The following is a 24,548-nucleotide window of genomic DNA, read 5'->3' as shown; positions in this document are numbered from 1 at the left end:
TTCAACAATTCACGAGAATATTTCAACCTGGAGATGTAAATTCCACTTAACCATAATGTTCGTATTACACAAGCTTTGACTGACATCATACAGACAAATGTTAACCTTCCGTTTAAAGTTACATAAACGCTTAATCTAAAGTATTAAATGAAACCAGTGGGTGACTAGTTCAACAGAAAAAGTTTTTTGACAGATTCCGCATCCACGCGACATCTTTATTGAATGCAACATATGAATGAATAAATGAAATTACCATGTGTAGCAATCACTATGCTGTGTCTTTTGGTGGAATAAGTCATTTTCTGATCACCAAGATAAACAGGGCAGTTTTTGTTTCAGAAGCAGAATTTCAGGGCTTTTCTGTGATTTCAGAGTTTACCAAGTTTCACACAGATGTTTTTCTTCTTTTACTGATCTTTTCTTCATTTTGCTTCCCCATACTCTTCTAGATTAACTCTTACCTTCCATTTCCAGGTTTGCCAATTAGTCCCCTCCCCCCACCCCCCTCCCCTCCCCTCCCCATTTCAGATTTCTCAAGTTCCTAAACTTTATCAATAACTGACATTTCAGGCATGACATTCCCTTTTGTCTTGTGCTGCAATGTATTGTTTGCATTGGGCTGCTAGGTAAATTAGTTACATAACCCCTGAATTGTCCCGTTTTCTTAAACCTTTTCTTTTGTTTTGATAAATGAAGGCACTACCATTCCAAAACATAGAGCTATTTTTTAAGCATGTTACTTTGGACACAAATGGTTCTTCACAAAGTTATACCCACACCTCCAGCTAGCCACTGGTGACGTGTCTGAAATTAAATCACGATGGCTGAAATTTACCTGTAACTTGCCTCTTTTGCCAACTGAAAGCAACTGGTTATCGAAGAGACACTGTGTGATCACACACACTCTTAGAACTGTGGCACAATTCAACTTTTCACATTCGTAAAGCACTGCCAAAGCAGAAAGCCACAGAAAAAAGTCTTAGGATCAATCTGACAAAGCATCCAGACAGCCCTACGTAAATCAGAATGCAGCATTTAAGTGTCACAAAAGGTCGAGCCACGAGTATAAATGGAGTTGGGGAGAGTTGTGTTGTCTGAGTACGAGCAGAACAGGTCCGTCAGGAGAGCTCGGTAACAGATCTATTAGTGACATTTTAACCCTTCTAAAGCTGACAAAGTCAGACAATGACGACGGGGCTGTGAAGCGGAAACGCGAAGGAACGACCGAGACCGGGCAGACATCTTCTGCTCACGGACAGGGACCGTCGAGCATTGTGGAGGTTAGCAGTAAAATCAGCAGAAGAAAGCGTTCGTAAATTCCGTAGTGCTACCGTAGGTCCAGCCAGCAAAATGACTGGATACAGTGGTGCTATCAGTTCAATTAGCACAACAATCGCGTATAGAACGACAGAGACTTGGGTAGAACAATAAGCCACATATTTCTGAAGTCAACACTAATCGGTAATGCCAACAGCGGAGTACGGAGTAAGGGGTGTAATGATATGGGGGTGTTTTTTGTGGTAATGATGTGGCCCCCTTATTGTACTCATGAAAATGCTACATGCAGAACATTTTACAGAACTGAGTTCTGCATACTGTAGGAAAACAGTTTGGGCACAATGACTGATTGCACAAGTGTGCTGTACTGTGTCGGGAACCACTATCTGTGACGCAATGGTTTGTGGACAGTAACAGTTCTGAAATGTACTGGCCTACTACAGTCCTGATCTGAACACAGTGGAACACCTCTGGGACGAGTGACAACATCGACTTTCCTCCAGACCCCTGCATCAAACATCATTACCATCTCTGCTTTCAGCTATCCAGGAAGAATCGGCTGCCATTCCTCTGTAGACATTAAGACACCTCACTGAAACTGTCTGCAGCAGAGTTCAAGTTGTGACAAAGGTGAAGGATGGACACAACCTACATTAATATCCATTAATATCAGCATAACAAGTTACAGTTGCAAACTGCTAACGCGAATTCTTTACACGAAAACTGGTAGGAGCCATCCTCGCAGAAGATCAGTTTGGGTTGGGAGAAATGTAGGAATGTGTGGGGCAAGACTGGCTCTTTTACTTACCTTACAAAATATGTTAAAGAAAGGCAAACCTACATTTATGACATATGTAGACTTAGAGAAAGGTTTTGACAATGCTGACTGGAATACTCTCAGAAATCCCTAAGGTAGCAGTAGTAAACTACAGGGGGCAAAAGGCTATTGACAACTTGTACAAAAACCCGATGGCAGTTGCAAGAGTCGATGGGCATTAAAGGGAAGCAATGAGAAGGGAATGAGATGAGGTTGCTGCCTATCTCCAATGATATCCAGTCTGTACATTGAGCAAGCATTAAAGGAAACCAATGCAATATTTGAGTAGGAATTAACGTTCAGTTTGAATGATATTTCCACCTTTTGACTGAACAAGGTTCTTTATTTTATATTACTATCATGGTTTCAGCTATAAGCCATTATCAGACTATCACGATTTCAGCTATAACCTATTATCAAGCACAACAATGTTGGCTATAACTAGACTTTGTTGAGTGAAGTCATAGTCAAGATCTATTGAACCGAGTGTCTCACAGCGTGTAGAAAAGTACAAAGCCAATGGAATGTATGGCAGGCAGATAGCAAACATGTTTTCCTATCACAGAACAGTTGAGACACAGGAGGAACATCAGTACAGGGGTTGAATCAGCCAGCAACTTCCACAGTAGATTTTCAGACTGTGTTCACTGTTTATGTAATGACTCTACTAATGTTAGTTCTGTGGCTAAATTGAGGCATTTTCTGAAAGAAGGATCCATAGATCTATGGGCACTTTTTTGGGAAATTGTTTAAAATTGATCAGGGGTCTTGTAGAATATTCTACCACAGTTTTGTTTCATTATCTCAGAGCCGGAGGCCAGGACAGTTTTCTTGACACACTCACACACACACAGTACTTCTCACCCAGTTTAATGTAGCAGGAGCGGTATTGAAAATTCATAAATTTGAAGTACAAAGCAGATGGTTCAAGTACTAGGCTTACCAAGGTCCATAAACATCATTAAGACATTGGAAACATAATATGGTAAAGGAGTATTGAAAAATCTGAGACTATCAACAGTGCTGAAACTTCCTGGCCAATTAAAACTGTGTGCCAGACCGAGACTCGAACTCGGGACCTCTGCTTTTCGTGGGCAAGCGCTCTACCAGCTGAGCTACCCAACTACAATTCACGACCCTTCCTTACTGCTTTAATTCTCCCAGTACCTCATCTCCTACCCTCCGAACTTCAAAGAAGCTATTCTGCGAGCCTCGCAGAACTAGCACTCCTGGAAGAAAGGATATTTCGAAGACGTGGCCGTGCCGCAGCCTGGGGGATGTTTCCAGAATGAGATTTTTCACTCTGCAACAGAGTGTGCGCCAATATGAAACTTCCTGGCAGAATTGAAGCTGTGAGGACAGGTCATGTCGTGCCGGTAGAGCACTTGCCTGCGAAAGACAAAGGTCCCGGCACACAGTTTTAATCTGCCAGGAAGCTTCGTATCAGAGCACACTCCACTGCAGAGTAAAAATCCCATTCTATCAACAACAGTGTTGAATGACTGAAGCCAGAAAAAGAAAAGGTGTCAAAGATTTATTTAAGTACACAGAGATGAAAATAATTCATTTTTACACAGTATGCTTGAAGATAGTCACCAGCAACCAGGTGTTATTTAGAAAATAGACATAAATGCAGGATAGGAAGAAGAAGAAGGGGGTAAAAAAACAACACGTCCTTTAGTAACTAGAAACTATACCAAAGAGACTATCCATCATAATGTATGGAGCACAGACAGTGATATTTTATTTTCATAGTTGTATTTTGGTATTCATTTACTTTCTCAAATGAAACTAGATGGTTTTAAAGACACTTTCAAGTGTCAAACCTCTACGATGTACATGTGCAGGCTGAAGCGAAGCTGAGGTGCTATTTAGTACAGTTGGAGAGCCTCTGCAATGCTTTTCAAGTTTAGGAGGAATACCAAATGGGCTGAGGCTTGAATGGGAATTTGGCTCGAGGAGTGAGGCATGCTAGGGTAGTCCGTCCAGTTGTACAAAGGCACTGTGCCAGGATGGTGTAGTGATTAGCACACCTGCATAATGAGTAGGAAACCCGGGTTCAAATCCTGGCCTCAAATCCTGCATATATACATCACAAATTTTCTTTCTGTTATTTAATTTTTGTGGCTTTCTGACAATTCCCTGGTCATAGGTATTATTAAGAATAATATTATTGTTATGTATTAAAATATTCTGAGGGTTAAAGTAATATTTGATGAAAGAAATGTTTGTTCGTTATTACCCCCAACATTGATTTATGTGAAAAGAGCCTACAAATATTTATCAGAAATATAATTTTTCACATTTGAAACATGGGTTAAAAGTATATAGTATTACTAAACGACTTACTTAATAGCGGATGAATATGTGTGTGTGTGCGCGCGAGTGTATACCTGTCCTTTTTTCCCCCTAAGGTAAGTCTTTCCGCTCCCGGGATTGGAATGACTCCTTAACCTCTCCCTTAAAACCCACAGCCTTTCGTCTTTCCCTCTCCTTCCCTCTTTCCTGATGAAGCAACCTCGGGTTGCGAAAGCTTGAAATTTGTGTGTGTGTTTGTGTGTTTTTTATTGTGTCTATCTACCAGCGGTTTCTTGTTTGGTAAGTCACAGCATCTTTCTTTTTTATATATATTTACTTAATAGTAGTACACATATTATTAAAATATACTTGTATATCAGAATCAGGTTGTTATTCAAACATATTAAAAAGTAAGTATTTAAACTGCCTTATCTCAAATAACAATTTTGTCTTATGAGGCTTTGTGAATTTGTACTTATCTACACGCTGGTATATCCAGTTCCATAGGTCTCGATGATGTCATTCATCTGAGCTCTGGATATACATATTTAGTGGTGGAAGAAAGAGGCACTTGTCTCATTATCTTAATTATTCTCCTCTTCACAGTAAATATTTCTCTGCGTGGGACACCCGAGACAGAATACAATTTGTGGTTATTGGGTGTATGTGTACAGACTGTGTAGAATTTAGTATTTCACTGTCATGGAATGTACTGAGAACATTAAATGCATAATAAAATCTACTCAGTCTATTTAATAACTTTTTAAAATACATTTCCCAACCGTAGAGTGTAGGTATCTTTTGACAGGACACATCTAAGGTAGCAAGGAGTTACCAGTTTGGCAATGGAGGCGAGTGTGGAGGATAAACATTATAGGGGGGAAACCACAGCTTGACTACAGTACTTCTGTATGCTGCAAGGCACGTTATGGAGTGTGGTGGAGGGTACTTCTTGTACCACTAACTGATCCCCCTTCCCTGTTTAATTTGTGAACAGCGCACGGGAGGAATGACTGTCGATAAAACGCTGTACTCACTCCAATTTCTTGAATTTTCTCACTGTGGTCACTTTGTAAGAAGTGTGTGGGAGGAAGTATGTTATTTGAATCTCCTCAGGATGTACTCTCTCAGAATTTGAACGACGAACTTCTCCGCGACGCACGATGCCTCTCTCATAGCGTCTGCCACCGGCACTTTTCGAGCATCTCACGGCGATTAAATGATCCTGCGGTGAAGGGTGGCACTCTTTGTTTGATCCTGTCTATCTCTTCTATTAATTACCTCGTAAGGGTCCCAGTCTGATGACCGATACCTGAGAAATGGTCAAAATAGTGTTTTGTACGTGAAAGAAAAGAATGAGCTGAGTTGCACGAGATCTCTGTTTGCAGAATCCAGACTGATTCTTACAGAGGTAATTTTTGTTCTCCAAAAACATAACAATACATGAGCATAATACATGTTCCATATTTCTACAACAAATTGACGTGTCAACACTATAGGTCTACAATTACCCTGCCCTAGGACCCTTCTTAAAGCAAGACTGAAGTTCTTCGAAAAAATAGTACTGTATTCGTATTGTTATTAGGCAACTAATAGCAGATAAACTGCAGCTCTATAATAAAACTGAAAGGGCGTTGTTATTACCAAAGTATCAGCTTTCTTACTAATTCACTCAATTCAATTTAGACGGCATCAAGTGTACCAGATAGGGTTGATAGAAGAGATAAAGAAGAGCCAATGGAGAGCAGCACGCTTCGTTACAGGATCATTTAGTAATTGCGAAAGCGTTACGGAGATGATAGATAAACTCCAGTGGAAGACTCTGCAGGAGAGACGCTCAGTACCTCGGTACGGGCTTTTGTTAAAGTTTCGAGAACATACCTTCACCGAAGAGTCAGGCAGTATATTGCTCCCTCCTACATATATCTCGCGAAGAGACCATGAGGATAAAATCAGAGACATTAGAGCCCACATAGAAGCATACCGACAATCCTTCTTTCCACGAACAATACGAGACTGGAACCGAAGGGAGAACCGATAGAGGTACTCAGGGTACCCTCCGCCACACACCGTCAGGTGGCTTGCCGAGTATGGATGTAGATGTAGATGTAGAGCAACGAGTTTCCAAGAAGCTCACTATTTGCAGCATTGTCCCCAGAACTTATCACGGCCCTCTGGCTCTGACTCAAGTGTAACGACTGAACCGGAGACTTTGAAAGTTCTGTGACAACCTAGGGTGCCACTTGCTGGACCTGCCCCATTGGGTTGAGAACTGTAGGGTTCCCCTAAATGGGTACAGTGTGTACTACACGTCAGAGGCTGCTACTCAGGTAGCTCACTGTGAGTGGGGTGCACACAAGGGTCTTTTTAGATTAGGCGAGTCCAGGTAATGACACCTGTAGGAAACCCAGAAGTATCAAAAGAAATACCTCTCACATGTGAGAGTATTAAAATCCTAATGGTAAACTACCAAAACATTCACAACAAAGTGCCAGATTTGAAGTGCTCATGAAAAGCAGTGAAGCTCACTTAATACTAGGTATAGAAAGCTCGTTGAAACCTGAAATTGATAGCACTGAAATTTTTTGGAAAAATTTAAGTGTATATCAAAAAGATAGGCAGACGGTAAATGGAAGTGGTGTATTTGTCACAGTAGACAAGAAACTTCAATCCACTCAGATTCAACGAGTCACTGTTGGAATCAGCTAACTCTGACAAATACCGGGGTGTAACACTTTGGAGGGATATGAAATGAGATGATTACACAGGCTGTCATGGGTAAAGCAGGGTTTAGACTTCAGTTTATTGGTAGAGTACTTGGAAAGTGCAGTCAGCCTACAAAGGAGATTGCTTACAAATCAGCCATCCAATCACTTCAAGAATACTGCTCAAGTATGCAGTACCTGTACGAAACAGGACTAATGGGGGATATTGAATATATACACAGATTTGTTTGATCTGTGGGAAAGTGTCACGAAGTTACTGAAGGACATGAGCTGGAAGACTCTTGAAGATAGACATAAGCTATCCCGACAAATTCTGTTAAAGTTTCAAGAACTGGCTTTAAATGATGACTCCAGGAATACACTACAAACCCCTACATATCCCTCACATAGGAATCATGAGAATAAGATTAGAATAATTACTGTACGGACAGAGGCATTCAAATAATCATACTTGCTACACTCCGTGCATCAACGGAACGGGAAGAACCCTAATAACTGGTACAGTGGAACAGACCCTTTGCCGTGCACTGCACGGTGGATTGCAGAGTGTGGATGTAGTTGTAGATGTGGATGTAGATGTGCAAGGTGCACTTATTTTTGCGAATGTGTGCACATTTATCTTTTCTGGTAAAGGTTTTGACTGGAAGCTTATAGTTACAGTCTTTTCATCACGCATGTCTGCAAATCAATGTCTCACCTTTACAGCGAGCAGCACTCAATCGTTCTCATGATATCAATTAACATGAGTGTCTGTGACATTAAGACATAAATTGCTGCCAGTAAAGCTATCATTTGGGCTGTGATCACTATGAGGAGGATAAAATCAGAGAGATTAGAGCCCACACAGAGGCATACCGACAGTCATTCTTTCCACGACCAATACAAGACTGGAATAGAAGGGAGAACCGATAGAGGTACTCAAGGTACCCTCCATCACACACCGTCAGGTGGCTTGCAGAGTATGGATGTAGATGCAGATGTAGATGTAGATAGTGATTGTGAATACTGTACACAAATTTAAAGTTTCTGCAGTGCCCTCGTCTCACATTAACGTGTACCTCGAGTTGTTCCACATCCCCAGAGCTTCTCCTTCACGGTGGGATTGGCAGAATACGATGGGCGACTGAATGAATAAACAAATGAGATTCAAAATGTTGCCACACTTTTGGACAATGAACTTACTCGACACTAACTGATTACAAAAAAAATCACACACCCGCACAATGCCACAGTGTTCCAGCACTGCAGCCCAAGTGGTGTGTGACATTGTGTCAGTTGGAGTGGGAAGGAGGTGTGACGAGAAGAGCGCGGGGAGCGGGTAGAAGGGGACTGCCCGCCAGGCCTCCTGCCAGCACCCTCCCTTCCCTCCACATCGCTGCACTGCTCCACCCGGCATGACCACTTACCCCAGTCAAGCAGCAGCGCCGGAGCGACGGAGCCGGCCACAACTGCGGAGCCGAGCGTCCGTCTGTCACCCAGTTATAGTTCAATTCTTTTATCTTGGCGTTCCGCACATGCTCGCCCAGACGCGGGAGATTGCCGCGTTGCCAGTTGTACGCACCAAGAGAAGCAGCGCCGTAGTTCGCAAACTTACGTTTAGGGGGGAGTGCGCAGTTTATAAAGTAAAGCCACCATGGCCACATTAACCCTTTCGCTGCTACAGAGACGTGCTCCCCGCATTCCGCGATGTGCAAGATTTTTTCATCATTGCACTGCTCGCCTGTGCAGACACCTGGTGTTTCGACTGCTTTGACACACTTTATCATTCGATTTCGCAAAAACTATTTGGCCCAAAAAATTTGATTTTTACACATCTTCTTGACTGATACCTTCCCCCCATAAATGACTTAATTTTGTTTCGATGTTCAACGTAGTTATTGTGCAGCATTAGATGTAGTAAACCATTGCACGAAATTTTGAAGAGTTTGCAGAGGTAAAAGTCCGTAGCGTATACTTTCCGTATGGTCAATTTTAGTTGCCACTACGAATTTCAAAAAATTACATTCAAACGAATAAAATTCATGAAGTAAGACACTTTGATATTGTTTTTAAATAAAGAAAATATTAATCAACTATCAAGGTTTGAACTCAGAACCTTTTGCTTAGCAGCCATACACTTTAACCATTACGCTAACGCAGCTCGTCATTCAATGTATCTTCCGGAGGCCTCTAAAATATCACACAAAATACCGACAAACACTGTTGGTATGATTATGAATTACTCACGTTTCGTCAAAGTACAATAGGAAATACACAATTACCACTGTTCTTTATTGCAAAAAAGCGGTTAGTGAGTATGATACAAACACCTTTCCTTGCTATCGCCTGAATTAGGAGGCTTATTGCTCGTTTGGTTTAATTAATTAATAGAATATGAAGCAATTATTATAAAGAATGCTTTTTCCAAACTTTCTATAAAAGAAAGTCTGCTATCAAGACATTGCTTTCGTTCAATTACTTTATTTATGACTGAACATTTCTAAAACTGAAGACACTCGTCTGTGCTCTGCACTGCAGTCAAGTTCTGGCAACGTCGTTCTCTGTTCATTGATTGACTGTGTTTTGTGATGTCAGATGTGCAGAACGAACCTAAACCCGGCCGCCGTCATAAATGACGCACACTTTAGCTCCGACAGAGGCACGAGTGAGTGCTCGGTGACAACTTCGGTTCCGTTTGCGAGCTCGTCGACTGTAAGTGCTTACTCATGTAGCACTCTTTAAAAACAGCTGCAGTGTTTAATGACACGTTCTTTTAATACATTTATTACCTATACATTAAAAATTGCTATTTTCCCTTTACCGGCAACCTACTGAAAGTTTCTGCACCACAACAGAAAAGTTCTCTCTGCACTTTAAACGTGTTTAGCGAGAACTGGTACTGTCTGCAGGAAAAGCAGTGACTGCTGAAATTTAAGCTCTTCAGGACAGCCACGATTTGCACTCAATTTGATTAGAGCCATATCGGAAACTGCGAAATTTACAGTTCGAAGGAGTCTGTCAACGTCACCGGCAAATGTAGTCGGCCGACTACTTTGAGCTGTTTTCCACAGATTCTGACAATGCTCTTGTTAAACTGAACAAAACTGGTCAATAAAAAATACTGAGTGTGGCTTGCGATTGACCTACAAAATCTACTTGAGACACGTATCACTATGGACCACATTTAATCTTACGGTGTGATCAGCTGCATAAGACAACATTAGAACTGAGTACTTGAGCCATCTTTAACTGGAGAACCAGCTTTTGGTAAAATGTCACACACAATATTCATTTTCTTCCATAGAACTAGTGATACTGAAAAACAGAAGTTTTCAATTGATGCACTGCTCCTTGTTTGCAGTCTCCCCGCCCCCCCCCCCTCTGTGTGTGTGAGTGTGAGTGTGTGTGTGTGTGTGTGTGTGTGTGTGTGAGAGAGAGAGAGAGAGAGAGAGAGAGAGAGAGAGAGAGAGAGAGAGCACACCGTGCAATTATGCATCATAAATAAAGTATATATAAAGCATATATCATATGCTCTCACATAAATTGAGCTCCTTTATAAATGGTAATAGCTCAGTCCACAAGGCCACAGTAAGAATGCTACGAGGAAGTCTAGTATGACAGTGCACCAAATGAGGCACCGACAGCTTACTTTACTCTTTCTTTTGGTCGCTGTCTTAAATGATGTGTCGTTAAGCTCCAGTCGGAACTACCAGAGTCCTTGCCCGAGCCAGAAGCACGTGGAAGGCTGAAGGCCACTGCAAGGACAGCAGGCTTACAGGCAGCAAGCGTGTGTGAGAGATCTGACAGGATTTGTGGGCTAAATTAATAAAGAGATGTAGAATAAAAGGACAGGGGGTCATGTGTAACAGGATACTTGAAAACTCTGAAGTAGAGGAGATGAGGGAAAAGAAATGGACATAAAGACCTGAGCTGTAAAGGACACACAATAAGAAACAGAGTTAAAACATGGTAAGTGATGTGTTTTATTCATATCAGTTCACAGTTGTGCAACAAACTGAGAGGTAGCAGCTCTAATTCAGATTTCATATTTTTGCCGATGGCAACTTTGGCGGCATTGTAGGCAGTGGTAACTGGCACAAGTATTGCTGTCAGTAGCAGTAGGAGTGCATGTGCTGTTTGTTCCAGGAAAGTGTTTATCAGGGGCAATTTGTACAAAACTAAGGACTCAGATAAAGATCCCAAATGTGTTCCAGATAGAAAGTGTGCTTCGAAAGTTGTCACTAATCACACATACGTGAATAATTATTTAAACGAGTGAACGACAGTCATCATCTCGCTTATCATAGTTTATGTGAATTTTTGTGAATAGGTGTTAAGGGCCAGCCTGAACACTGTTTAGGTGTGGTTGTAAGGTGCTTGCTAAAATTAATTTCATACTGTGCTGAATTACAGGTCACTTTTTGAACACTGGAAACTCCTGTTGGAATATCAACAATATAAAGATAAGGACAGATTGCTAGTCACCATAAAGATGACACACTGAGTTGCAGACAGGCACAACAAAAAGACTGTTCCACACTGTCAACTATTGTGTAAGAAACAAATTTAAACTGTTAAATTGACTATTATTCAATGACGGAATCCATGCAATGTATATTGTTTCACGGGTTAATAAAGAAATCAAATCAAATCAAATTTAGCTGTCGGCGAAAACCTTCCTCAGAAAAGGAAAACATTCACACAAGCGAGCACACTTCACGCACGCGTCAGTGCCAACTCCTGCAGTCCACTCCGAGCCTGCTTGTGTGAATGAATGTTTGAGAATGTTTCTCCTTTTCTGAGGAAGGCTTTGGCTGACAGCTAAATGTGGAACAGTTTTTTCGTTGTACCCGTCCACAAGTCGGTGTGTAATCTTTATGGTGGGTAGCACTCTATCCTTTTCCTTAGATTAACTTTTAAGGTTGTTATACATAATTGCAAGAATTGTTAATGCAGATCTCTGTAACAAAAACTAAACAATTCAAACACTTAAATTTGTATTTTTTGAGAGGTTTTGCAGTAAAGCTTCATTAATTCGCCCAGCAAGTAAACAGCCATAAGTCAGTGCTAACCTGTATTAACTGCACTCGGTCTACAAGTAAATAAAACTAAGTACCCATACAATAATTTTTCAGAACAAAATTTTGGGAACGTTTTACTACCATAAAAATATGTCATTACTGTTGATATATTTCAAAACAATGATTTACCTCAATGAAAAATTATATTGTATGTGCTTTAAATGTCTTGTTTATTACATTTAATAGAAACTTAACTGTGCTATTTCTCAAAACAACAAACCTATCCTTCACCACTGTTTACAGCTCAGGTCTTCATTACTACCACCCGCGTGTTATATTCTACCTGTGGTAATGAAAGCAAAAAGCTGTCAATGTAAAATGGTATGCACCTGCATTCATAACATACATACCTGCATAGGCAGAAACTCAGAGTCTTCACATCACTACATCAGTGAGTAAGTGGCGAGAGATTTTTATGACTGAGCAACACAAAGATGAATGAAAGGATGGTACAAGTTATTTGTCCTTCTAGTATGTTGTTACTGAACTACGAATAACTGCTGACAGCAAACTTCAAATTTATTGGGAGGCTTTTTAATTAACCACTTTCAAGAGGTTCTAGAGTGGACACCACCTATTACCTTTATATTACACACTTCTGTGCAATTAACATTTGCTTCCTCGCTAAAGAGTTTCCTCAGAATGTGATTCGAAATGACTAAAGTGAATAAAGAAAACAGGAAATGTAGTCAACTTGCCGATGTTTTACATTCCGATGTCTGCTACCATCTGTAATGCATTCATTTGCACTCATTCACTCGTTCATCGTATTCTGCAGATCTCGTCAAGAAGGAGCTTCAGGGAAGTGGAACGAGTCAAGTTATTTACTGACGTGAGACAAAGAGGTGCTGGATTAACAATAAATTATCAGTATACTGCTTAATGCTAGTCACACTTAAGCCATCTAAAATTATCACGTAAATTAGAGAGAAAGTGCTACTCTGAAAGAAGCTGCCTCAGGTTTGCTACATAGCTGGTGTTCGTCTGCTAATAGTAGCGTAATACCGGATAGTTATAACTGAACTGACAGTGTTCCAAATGCTGCAGCACGGAGCGTCTACCTCGAAGGATGCCGAAACGTCTTAGCTGTGTTCATTAATCTGTGCTCCCAGAGTATGCTGAAAATAATAATATTTCCACTTTCTCCCATCAGGTGAAAATAGGCGCTGTAAACAGTCAGAATGCAAACCTTTTACCGTTTTGAACCCAGTATGATATTTGTCGCATGACGGCACGCGTATTTCTTTTGTGAAATGCCTGTCAGTGTGAAGGATTAAGAAGGTTTAAGTTTTCCATACATAAAACAGTGGCTATCGACACGAAAGATTATGCACCGGTCGTAAAGTCGTTTTATCAGAACAGCAGCAATAGCAGTGCCACACTGCGGGATTATCGCCGACAGAAACAGCTGCGAACGGGCCCCATGTCAAGAAATGGGCTAAAGAATACCATCGACAAATCTGACGAAACAAGTGAATTAGGTGGTGCAGCAGGGAGAGGGGCGGCCCATTCCCACGGCAGTAGTCGACGAAGTCACCGTAACTACAGCCGACCGTGCAGCACACGACTCAAATTCTGCAGCAAGTGCTCGAGTTGTGTCGTGGGAGTTCTCTCTCTCCTGGTTGAAGTTCAATGGATTTTGTAGCCTATTTTGCACTGGTATCCTATAATATTCATAATGTGCACCAAAAGTAACCCCTGGATAGGTTACAATGTCTGTGACTTTGCGCTCCGTTTCCTGGCACGCACGGAGATGGACGATATGTGGCCAGGGAATATTCTTTGAACAGGTGAGGCACATTTCACTCTGTACGGTGCTGTGAATGTACAGAACTGGGGTTCTACTCCACCACACATTGTGCATGAACATCCACTGCACTCGACTGATGTGACTGTGTTGTGTGGTTTCACAGCTCCTCCATTCTAAGACCATTTTTCTTCGAAGAGATAACACCTCATAGGCCCGTTAGGTGTACTGTGACATCTGCATGTCGTAAGGACCTCCTTGAGCAAGACACAATTCCAGCTTTTGTGGCCATTCCTTCCTGAGCTAACACTATGAGCTGCATGCCAGGTGAAATATTTGCTTCGGGGAATATTTGGCAACAGCAGTACGACCTCTGGGCAATTTCGAGATGTGTCACCTTCCAGATCTCCTGACTAAATCCGTGTGCCTTCCGGATGTGAGGATATCCGAAAGACCCCGTCTACTGGGGGCACGTTCCGACTCTTCCCGATCCGACAGACAGCACGCGACGGTACATCGCTCCGATTACGCCAGATACGCCGTGGGCAACTGTCAACTGCGCCGTGTTACAAATATGGTGTGTAACCGAGATAGGAGACCGTACCAAACACGTGTCGTAACTTGTGATCGCGTCCCGTTAAATGTGTCGGAGGCACTGTTATCGCGTGTTTGATCCTTCCTCCCCTTTTCTTGCACCAGCGACACATTCTGGCTGCTCGGAGTACCCCATTTTGCACCTGGTCGCAGAAAGTCGAAATAATATTTTTTTTTTTCAGCATACTCTTTGAGTGCACCGATTAATGGAGATACCTAGGACATTTTGGCATCTCGTGATGAAAACACCCCACACTGCAGCACTCTGAACACCATCAGTTTAATTACGACCACCCAGTACTTAATACATTGCAATGGAATTCAAAATGAAAACTATAATGAATATATCATCATCATAAACTAAAGGCTATGCCTAGTCGATTTAGCCACGTACATCTCTCCGTTGTCATCCTCTTCAATTCTTCATACGATTTTATCCTCATGTCTTCTCATTATTAAATTAGTTGCTTTTGGCCTCCCTCTTGGTTTTTTCCCTAAAACTTTTCCTTCAAACACATTATTTAGGAACTGGTTGTGTCTCATTATGTGCCCTATCATTTTTTATTTTCTTCTTCCTATATAATTTAGCAGTGTTCTGTTCTCGTTCACTTCTCTTGAGACCTGTTCATTACTTTTTCTATCTACACAGCTTGTTTTCATTATTCTTCTCCGTATCCACATTTCCACCGCTTCCAGTCTCTTTTCCTCTGCCTTTCCCATAGTCCACGCTTCACACCCGTATGTTAAGATACTCCAGACAAAAGTTTTGGTAAACTTTTTCCTGCTTTCTAGGCTTATATGATTGTCTGTTAGTAAATTCCTTTTATTTTGGAAAGCTTTCTTTGCCAAGGCTATTATTTTCTTTATATCTGTGATACATTTACTGTCATCAGTGCTAGTGCTCCCCAAATAACAGAAGTTCTCAACCTGCTCTGGAACATCATCTTCTAGTTTAATATTAACTTTACCATTTTCTTTTGTCTTCCCTACGACCATAGTTTTTGTTTTCTTCTTATTTATTTTTAGATTAAATCCTCTTAGGATTTTGGCAAATTTTAGCAACATAAACTCCATTTCCTTTACTGAGGCAGCAAGTACTACTATATCATCTGCAAAATGGATACAGCGTATTCATTCCCCGTTAATTTGAATTCCTTTGGTTATTCTTTTCAATTTTTCAATAAATAAGTTGAACAAATGTGGTGATAATGGGCATCTTTGCCTTACTCCCCTCCTTATTTTTGCTTTCTTCTTCACACCATTCACTTCTGTCTCTGCTTCCTGCCTTTTATACAGATTCCAGATTAATCTTCTGTCCCTGCAATCAAGATTTATTTCCTTCATTGTTCGGAATAACAGTTTCCAATTAACCATGTCAAATGCTTTTTGTAAATCTATAAAGGTCAAGTAGGTTTTTCTATTAACTCCAATTCATCTTTCTAATACCATCCTCAGAGCTAGTATTGCCTCTCTAGTTCCTTTTCCGGATCTGAAACCAAATTGGTCTTCTCCTAGGTTTGCCTCAATTTTCGTTTTTATTCGGTCTTTTGTTATGTTAAACATTATTTTGGAAGTGTGGGATAGTAAGGAGATAGTTCTATAGTTCTCACAGTCCAGAGCATTTCCTTTTTTTGGGATTATTACTGTTTTGCTGTTAAGCAAATCTGTGGGCGGTTCTTTTTCATCTGCATAGTACTCTTTAATAAGTTTATATAAGTACTCTTTTGTTGATTCTCCAATTTCCTTCAGTATTTCTGCTGGGATGTTATCTGTGCCTGACACTTTGCCATTACTTAGGTCATTCAAGGCACTGTTGAATTCCTCTTTAGATACAGGTGGCCCTATCATGTCGATATCCACACTGCTCTCTTCTTCCAGAATTTCCCCCTCATTAGCAATATCTTCTCCTACATATAGTTCCTCAATATACGCTTTCCATCTTTCACATACATCCTCTAATTCGAAAAGTAGGTCAATGTTTTTATTCTTGACCATATTTGTTTTTGTTCTTGGCTTTATCTGCATTGACTTAATTTTAGAGTAGGCTCTATCAATTTGACCTCCACTTAGATCTTGTTGAATTTCCTTATGTTTGTTGTACATCCACTTTTCTTTTTCAAATCTACATTTCTGTGTAATTGCATTTTTTACTCTTTTGTCCTTATCGAAATCTTTTTTCCTCAGCCTGTTTTGTTCTTCAATAAGGTCTAGTATTTCCTTGGTCATCCATGGTTTCCTCGGTTCTAGTTTCCTTAATCCTTCTACTTCTTTAGCAGCTACTTCTACAGTCTCTTTGAATCCTTCCCTGTTACCTATCAGGTTATCGGTCAATTCTTTCATGTCCGCAGCTACTTGCTTTTCCTTAAGTTTTTCTGCAAACCATCTGTGTTGGTTAATTCTCTTATATATTTCTTAAATCTGCTACTATAGTCTGCTATCACTAGAACATGGTCACTGGCTATATCATATCCAGGGTATGAGTGGCTAGACTTTATTTGATTCATAAATTTCTTCTGGACTAGGATATAATCTATCTGATACCTTTTGCCATCTGCTGGACTTTTTCATGTATATCTTCTTCTCTTGGGCATTTCAAAACATGTGTTGGTGACTATCATATCATACTGCTCACAGAAATCTAGTAACCTTTCTCCTCTAGCATTCATTTCTCCTACCCTGAACTTGCCATTCCATAATCCTTTGTTATCTTCACCAATTGATGCATTGAAATCACCAATTATGATAAGATTGTCCTTTTCTTTAACTAATTTCATTAAGTCATCAATTTGCTCATATACTACTTCTACTTCCTTTGTTGTTGGTAAGTAAACTGCAATTATACACAAATCCATGGGTTGTCCTTTAATTTTAATCATCATTAACCTATCACTGCAGTGGCATGTGTTCAACATGTTGTTCTTCCATTTTCCTCTCAAAATCATAGCGATAGTATTTCTTCCTGTTTGAGCACTACCACTGTGAATGATCCTGAAATCACCTGACCTAAAATAACTGTTACTGCCCCACCTAGTTTCACAGATTCCTAATATGTCCAGCTGTGACTTTTCCATCAGCATCTTAACCTCTTCTAGTTTCCCAGCTTTTAATAGGATTCTGACATTCCGTATTCCAATTCTCATCTGTTCTTTTATTCCTTACTCCTTACAGCCTTGCCCAAGACATTCCCCCCCCCCCCCCCCCGCCCCCCCCCCCCCCCCTCCCCCGGAGCTCTGAATGGGGGAATTGAAACTCCGGAAAATTTTGAATTGGATGTAGCCATATTTCTACTTGGGAATCCTGTATGGGATCGTTAATTCAGTGGTTTCCTGTTGCCTTTTGCATCCTCCTGTCGTTGACCACATTAATGGTTCCTCCGCCTTTAGGGACAAATTCTCATCCCTGGGACAAGGGGGTGCCCCTTCCTTACCGCTCATCCGCCCCTACTGGCCATTGGCACTTGGTAAGGTTGGTCTCCTTGTGTTAGAAAAGAAAATGAAAATGAAAGACACCCTCGGACCTCGCAACCTAATACCATCAGGGTCAAAGCAGCAAGAGTCGACCAAGAGAGGCCAACAGGAAAGAAGAAAGCAGAAGTCTGACACAAGTAAGTGGAAGCAATGCCAGAGTTAGCTAAGGGCCCGTGTGGTTGCCACCCACATAGTCCTAAGAAGGGAGCCCCCTGCAGTGGAAATAAATAATGCAAATCGTGCAATTCTAAAAGCACACGCAGAATCGTATAAATGATTAATTAGGGATAGAGAACACGATTTAGACGGAAAACAAATGATCGCTCATAAAACAGTGAAAACACTCACTGCTCAAAAAGGAATGTATACTTGTCAGTAACTTAACAAAGAAGGAACAGACAGCTTGTTATAAAAAAGTTATGGTACAATGATACTGTATTTCAGACATTAACTGAATTAAATGTCACAAAAGGCCTGAATGATACTGATACGTGAGAACTGATGGGAGTTCTAAAAGCTACAAGGAATAGGAAAACCACTAGTACAGATGGTATTAATATGGAACTGTGGATATATGGAAGTTTATTCCTATAACTAAGGTTTCTTCACATCTTTAATCAATGTCGGAGAAATAAGAAGGTATCAAAATAGTGTCTAGAAGCCAAATTAATATCTATAGAGGTATAAGCCTCCTAGATGTACACAAAATCCTAGATACAAAACTAAAAAATATCGTGGAAAAACTAACTTCTATAGAACAATCAGGCTTTAAAAAAGGGATGATCAATTATTGACTAAGTTTTTACAGAGGAAGTTATAGAAGAGAGACAAGAATTCAATAGAGAAAGCCATCTCGTTTTTATCAAGTTTGAAAATGCATTTTATAATGCTGCCAGAGAAATTCCACGAAATATAAAGGCTTAGCAACTTACCTGTCTCATCTCGTAAATACAATTAAGAATCTATACACAGCCAACAAATATAATCACAAAGCTAATGGACACAAACAAAGGGATAAGACAAGGATGCTTCATTTATATGACATTCTTCAATATATGCATAGATGAAGGGATAAATAAATGGAAAATGTTGAATAAAAAAAGGAGTATTTTTGAATTGTGACACTAGATTGAATAACATTGGGATAGGCTACAACTGTGTCTTACTCCACTGTCAACCACTGCTTCCCTTTCGTGCCCCTCGACTCTTATAATTGCCGCCTGGTTTCGGTACTAGTCGTAAATAGCCTTTTGCTCCCTGCCACCTAAAGAATTTCAGACAACATTGTCAAAAGCTTTCTCTAAGTCTATAAACGCTATAAATGTAGGTTTACCTTTCTTTAACATATTTTCTAACATAAGTCGTAGAGTTAGAATCACCTTACAAGTTCTTATATTTCTCCGTAACCCAAACTGATCTTCCCCAAGGTTGGCTTCTGCTAGTTTTTCTGTCCTTCCATAAAGAATTCGTGGTAGTATTTTGCAACTGTGACTTATTACACTGGTATTAATGGACATTAATACGGATCGTGTCCATCCTTTGCCTTTGTCACAACTTGAACTCTGCTGCAGACACTTTCAATGAGGTTTCTTAATGTCTGCAGAGGAATGGCAACCGATTCTTCCTGAATAGCTGACAGCAGAGAAGGTAGTGATGTTTGATTAAGAGGTCTGGAACGAAGTCATTGTTCTCACTCGTCTCACAGGTGTTCCACCGTGTTCAGATTGGGACTCTGTTAGGCCAGTACATCCCAGGACTACTGTTGTCTACAAACCGTTGGCTCACAGATATCGGCTCGTGACACAGCACACTGTCACACTGATGCGAACAATCACCATCTCCAAACTGTTTTTCTACTATGTTCGGAACTCGTTCCTGTGAAATGTGTTTGCACCCTCCTTCATTTAGCATCTTCTCAAATATAATATGGGGGCCACATTCTTACCACAAAAAAAAACCCGTACCATTATGCCACTTCCTCCATATTCCACTGCTGGCATTACACACAAAGGCAGCTAGCATATACACAGGCATTCACCAAATCCGAACCACTTCACTGGATTGCCATAGAGTATAGAGTGACCGATCACTACAAATCACTCGTTTCCAGTCATCCACTGTCCAGCAGCATTGCTCCTTACACACTACAAGTGCCGACTACAGAAATGTGTGGCTTACAAGGAGCTACTCAATCACTGAACCCCAATCTTTTTCACTCCGTACGCATCATTGTGCTAACGGGCTCATCGCTACCACTGTACGTAGTCACTGTGCTGGCTGGACAAATTGTAGCACTCACGACCCGTCCTCATAGCGGCACACCCTCCACTGCAGAGAGAAAATTTCATTCTGCAAACATCCCCCACACTCAGCTAGTCCACGTCTCCACAATATCCTTTCTTTCAACTGTGCTAGTCTTGCAAGTTTTGCAGGAGAGCTTCTCTGAAGTTTGGGAGGTAGGAGGCGAGGTACTGGGAGAAGTGAAGCTTTGAAGATGGGTCGTAAGTTGTGCTCGGGTAGCTCAGTCAGTACAGCAGTTGCCAGCGAAAACGGGGGGGGGGGGGGGGGGGGGGGGGGGGGGGGGGGGGGGAATTATGGCATAATATGCTTAAAAGAAGGAATTGGTTGATATGACATTCTGATGCAGCAAAGAAGTGTCTTTACTAGACTGGAAAACTCCTCTAACTCAAAGATGATACTAGAGTAACATTTTTTCCTGAGTTCACACATGCAGAATCTCTTTCATTAAAGAGCACAAAAACTGTGGCTTCACAAATACAAATACCTTCATACACTGAGGTGACAAGTGTTACAGGATAGCAATGTCCACATATACAGCTGGCGGTGGTATCACTCACACAAGGCATTGGCAGAGCTGTCACGTGTACTCGTGTGAAAGGATTTATGATGTAATTACGGCTGCACAATGGGAACTAACAGACTTTGAAAGCAGAATGGTAGTCGAAGCTAGATGCACAGGACATTCTATTTTGGAAATCGTTACAAAATTCAATATTCTGAGATCCGCAATGTTAATAGAGTGCCAAGAATACCAAATTTCAGGCGCAATCTCCAACCAGGGACAACGTAGTGGCCGACAAACTTCATTTACGGCTGATAGCAGTGGCATTTACGTCAGTGCCAACAGATAAGCAACACTGCGTGAAATAAATGCAGGAATCATTGTGGGGCGTACGAAGAATGTATCCGTCAGGACAGTGCACTGAAATTTGGCGTTAACGGGCTACGGCGGCAGACGACAAACGAGAGTGCCCCTGCTAACAACGCGACATCATCCACAGCACCTCTCCTGGGCTTTTGACGGTACCAATCGGACTGGTGACACCTCAAGAACTGTGGCCCGGTCAGACGAGTCCCAATTTCAGTCAGTAAGAACCGACAGTAGGGTTCGTGGGTGGTGCAGACCCCACGAAGCCACGGACATGTGTTATCGACGAGGCATCGTGCGAGCTGTCGGCGGCTCCGTAGTGGTGGGCCGCATTTACACGAAATTGACTGGGTCCTCTACACACTCTCTCTCTCTCTCTCTCTCTCTCTCTCTCTCTCTCTCTCTCTCTCTCTCTGCACCAATTGTTTGCATCGATTTTGCCATCCAGATCACCCGACACAAATCTTGTCTACCCATTACGGGACATAATCGAGAGAGGTCAGTTCATGCACAAAATCCTGCACCAGCAACATTGTCACAATTATGGGCAGTTATAAAGGAGCACGGCTCAATATTTGTATAAGGAACTTCAAATGACTTGTCGAGTCCGTGCCACCTCGAGTTGCAAAAGAAGGTCTGACATGACTTTTGTCACTTCAGTGATTTATTATCTCATTATCACCTCAAAATAGATGTTTATAAGCGGTATCGTGCATATCTCCTACAGCTAGGGCAGAGCAGGTGGGAATTACAGATGATATATAAATTGTTTCTTTAGAGAGTATAAGAATTGCAGAATGAATGTTTAGGAAATCAAAATTATTCAAACTTCCATTATGTCAAAATATGCCACACTTTAAAAATGTGTTTTACAAATCATTAGTATCATTTATGTAGCCAGCAGAGAAGAGCACTCAATGAAGTACGCAATGAAACAGTGCCTTTTACATTATCTGCTCTGCAGCAGGTAAGTGCATTAACAAGCAAAATGTAACGGAAAGGTGAAAGTGATGGTGGTGTTAAGGAACTTGTTGCCTTCCTCACCTTGTCACAAAGATCGGGAAGCTACTCAACCTGGAATGGAAGGATGTGAAAAAGAAGCACTACAAGTGAATCACTGGAACAGGCCCGGCCAGACGGTGCTTCACGAGCCCGAGTGCTCCTGCCTATTGCAGTGAGTGGGGCCGAGGGGCGAGAAGGAAGAGGAAAATTAAGTCCGCAGCTGGACACCGATAGAGTAAAGCGGTCTACTTGTCAGATGCCAAACATTTTGCTGACAGTACTACTTGCATTAAATGAGAGAGAATTTCTGCATTTGGAATACTATGGCATTTACATACTTGTCCGTAAAAGGGGTTGCGGGGTTGGGGTCGTTTGTGGGAAGAGACCAAACTGCGAGGTCATCGGTCTCATCAGATTAGGGAAGGACGGGGAAGGAAGTCGGCCGTGCCCTTTCAAAGAAACCAACACAACATTTGCCTGGAGCGATTTAGGGAAATCACGGAAAACCTAAATCGGGATGGCCGGATGCGGGATTGAACCGTCGTCCTCCCGAATGCGAGTCCAGTGTGCCAACCACTGCGCCACCTCGCTCGGTCCGTAAAAGGAAAAGTGAAGAAGCTACATCGTTCAATCCCATATAGGAATTACCTTACTTTTCGTACTGATTAAAGGCCGTGCAAAGTGATCAATATACCGTCACACTATTTATTACGAGCTGGAAAAGTACTTATCGGTACGTAATTACAAAATCGGCAATATCCGTCGTATAATGCACTTGTCTACTGACACGTGAAAGTTCATTCCGGCCGAATTGAAGGCAGCCGCTTGGGAAAAACTGAGGTAACAGTTAGTATAATGCTAACAAAATGTTTTAAGATTGACATTATCAATTATTTGAATTCATTAAGTGTCTTAGTGCAAGAGGACAATAATTTGGTAACAGATTTGGGAGACAAGATTCATGTTATAAAAAAAGTGAAGTAAAGTAAAGTAATCCTACGGAAAAATCAGCATCGAGTTCACAACAAGGAGCAATTCCTGTAAGACGAGGTAGTTATTTGTGGACCAGTTGTGACTTTTTCAGTAACTGAAATGTTTCATTAAGAGTACTCAAAGAGATTCCAAAACACTGCATGACTAAAAGCGGATTTTGATTTATCTGTCAGACTATTCTCGCTTTTGGCCACAAATGTACCACATTACTTCCAACTTCAGCTGTTAGATACACAGGGCAGCACCGGGCTCAATGACCTGTGTGTCCAATCCAGGAATTTACGAGCCTTTTGTAAAAAGCAACTGCACAGGCATGCGGCTACAGTTATTTCAGTGTTTGGTTCAACACATGTGTAAATGTTATTTTATACTGTTATGAAAGTGACAAAATCCCACTGACGTTTCGGTTTAACAAATTTTAGCTGTGTAGCTACGTGTATTTGACTGCATCACGAACTATAATTTCAGATATAAAACGTATTCTAAAAGCAATACATACAAAAACATCACAAACTTATGTTAAATGTCTGTAAAAATTTTACAGTTGTTAGCACTATCTAATGTATTTATTTAATCAAGTAATAAAAGTTACTGCTTTGGCAGAAAAACTAAAAGTTGCAAATAAACACACTTCATAAAATCCTACATCTGAAAGTATGCTGAAATATTCAGCCTCTTAGAAGTAGTGTTGCAAAATAGTGTTTTTAAGTTTCCCACGTGTGCAGCCTTCAGCATACACCCATCTCACACACACACCTGTGCTGAGCAGACACGGCCGCTATTGTGGAGTGTGAGTGCACTCCGGGAGTGTAAATCTCGGCCCGACTCTCACTGGAATGTCTCAAATGTTGTTCAGCTCCGAGTCCACAACTCCAGATTTTTGAGTAATGCACAGTAGCAGATACTTAACATTACACACAGGCCACACCACTACAATATTAAAAACAGAAATTTGTGAAGAACAGTGAGGAGGCATTCCAATATGTGTAAACTGAGCTTAAAGGAAAGCTCACACAAATAAATATTCTATTAACATATAAGCTACAATCCAAAACCAACATCCTTCCAGTCAGTACAACAATTATGAAAAGAGGTGCACAGCTGTCAGTGCTTTATGCAGTAGCAGAATAAAATAATGTAAACAGTGGCGAACTCACCTTTCCATCTGCAACGTGCAACACACCATTCTCTATAACAGTTATAGTGCTCAGTTCTGTCGAATGGACTATAGTGCCCACTATCGCAAATGTAGATGGTAAGTCCTGCACAGACAGAAAAATTTTGTGAGACTCTTTTCATTTATTCATTCATCGTGTCCCGTAGACGGGAGAACTTTCGGGGATGTGGTACTGGTCGAGGGACACATTTACAAAAGATGAGCAAATCAGGGGAACTTA

The 24,548-nt window shown here is 41.1% G+C and overlaps 1 protein-coding gene across 3 annotated transcripts in view; it reads right to left on the bottom strand.

Moving 5' to 3' along the window:
- Positions 1-24,548, bottom strand: part of LOC124552237 (guanine deaminase) — a 144,150-nt gene that overhangs the window by 55,753 nt on the left and 63,849 nt on the right. For all 3 annotated transcript variants that reach the window (XM_047126518.1, XM_047126517.1, XM_047126519.1), the window contains exon 2: positions 24,309-24,413. In XM_047126518.1, coding sequence (XP_046982474.1) covers positions 24,309-24,413 — 105 coding nt within the window. The remainder of the gene's footprint in view (positions 1-24,308; positions 24,414-24,548) is intronic.

Source organism: Schistocerca americana, chromosome 10 (genome assembly GCF_021461395.2).
Source record: "Schistocerca americana isolate TAMUIC-IGC-003095 chromosome 10, iqSchAmer2.1, whole genome shotgun sequence".
NCBI classification, from domain to species: domain Eukaryota; kingdom Metazoa; phylum Arthropoda; class Insecta; order Orthoptera; family Acrididae; genus Schistocerca; species Schistocerca americana.
Note: the sequence above shows the minus strand (reverse complement) of the source record. Positions and strands in the feature narration are given on the sequence as shown.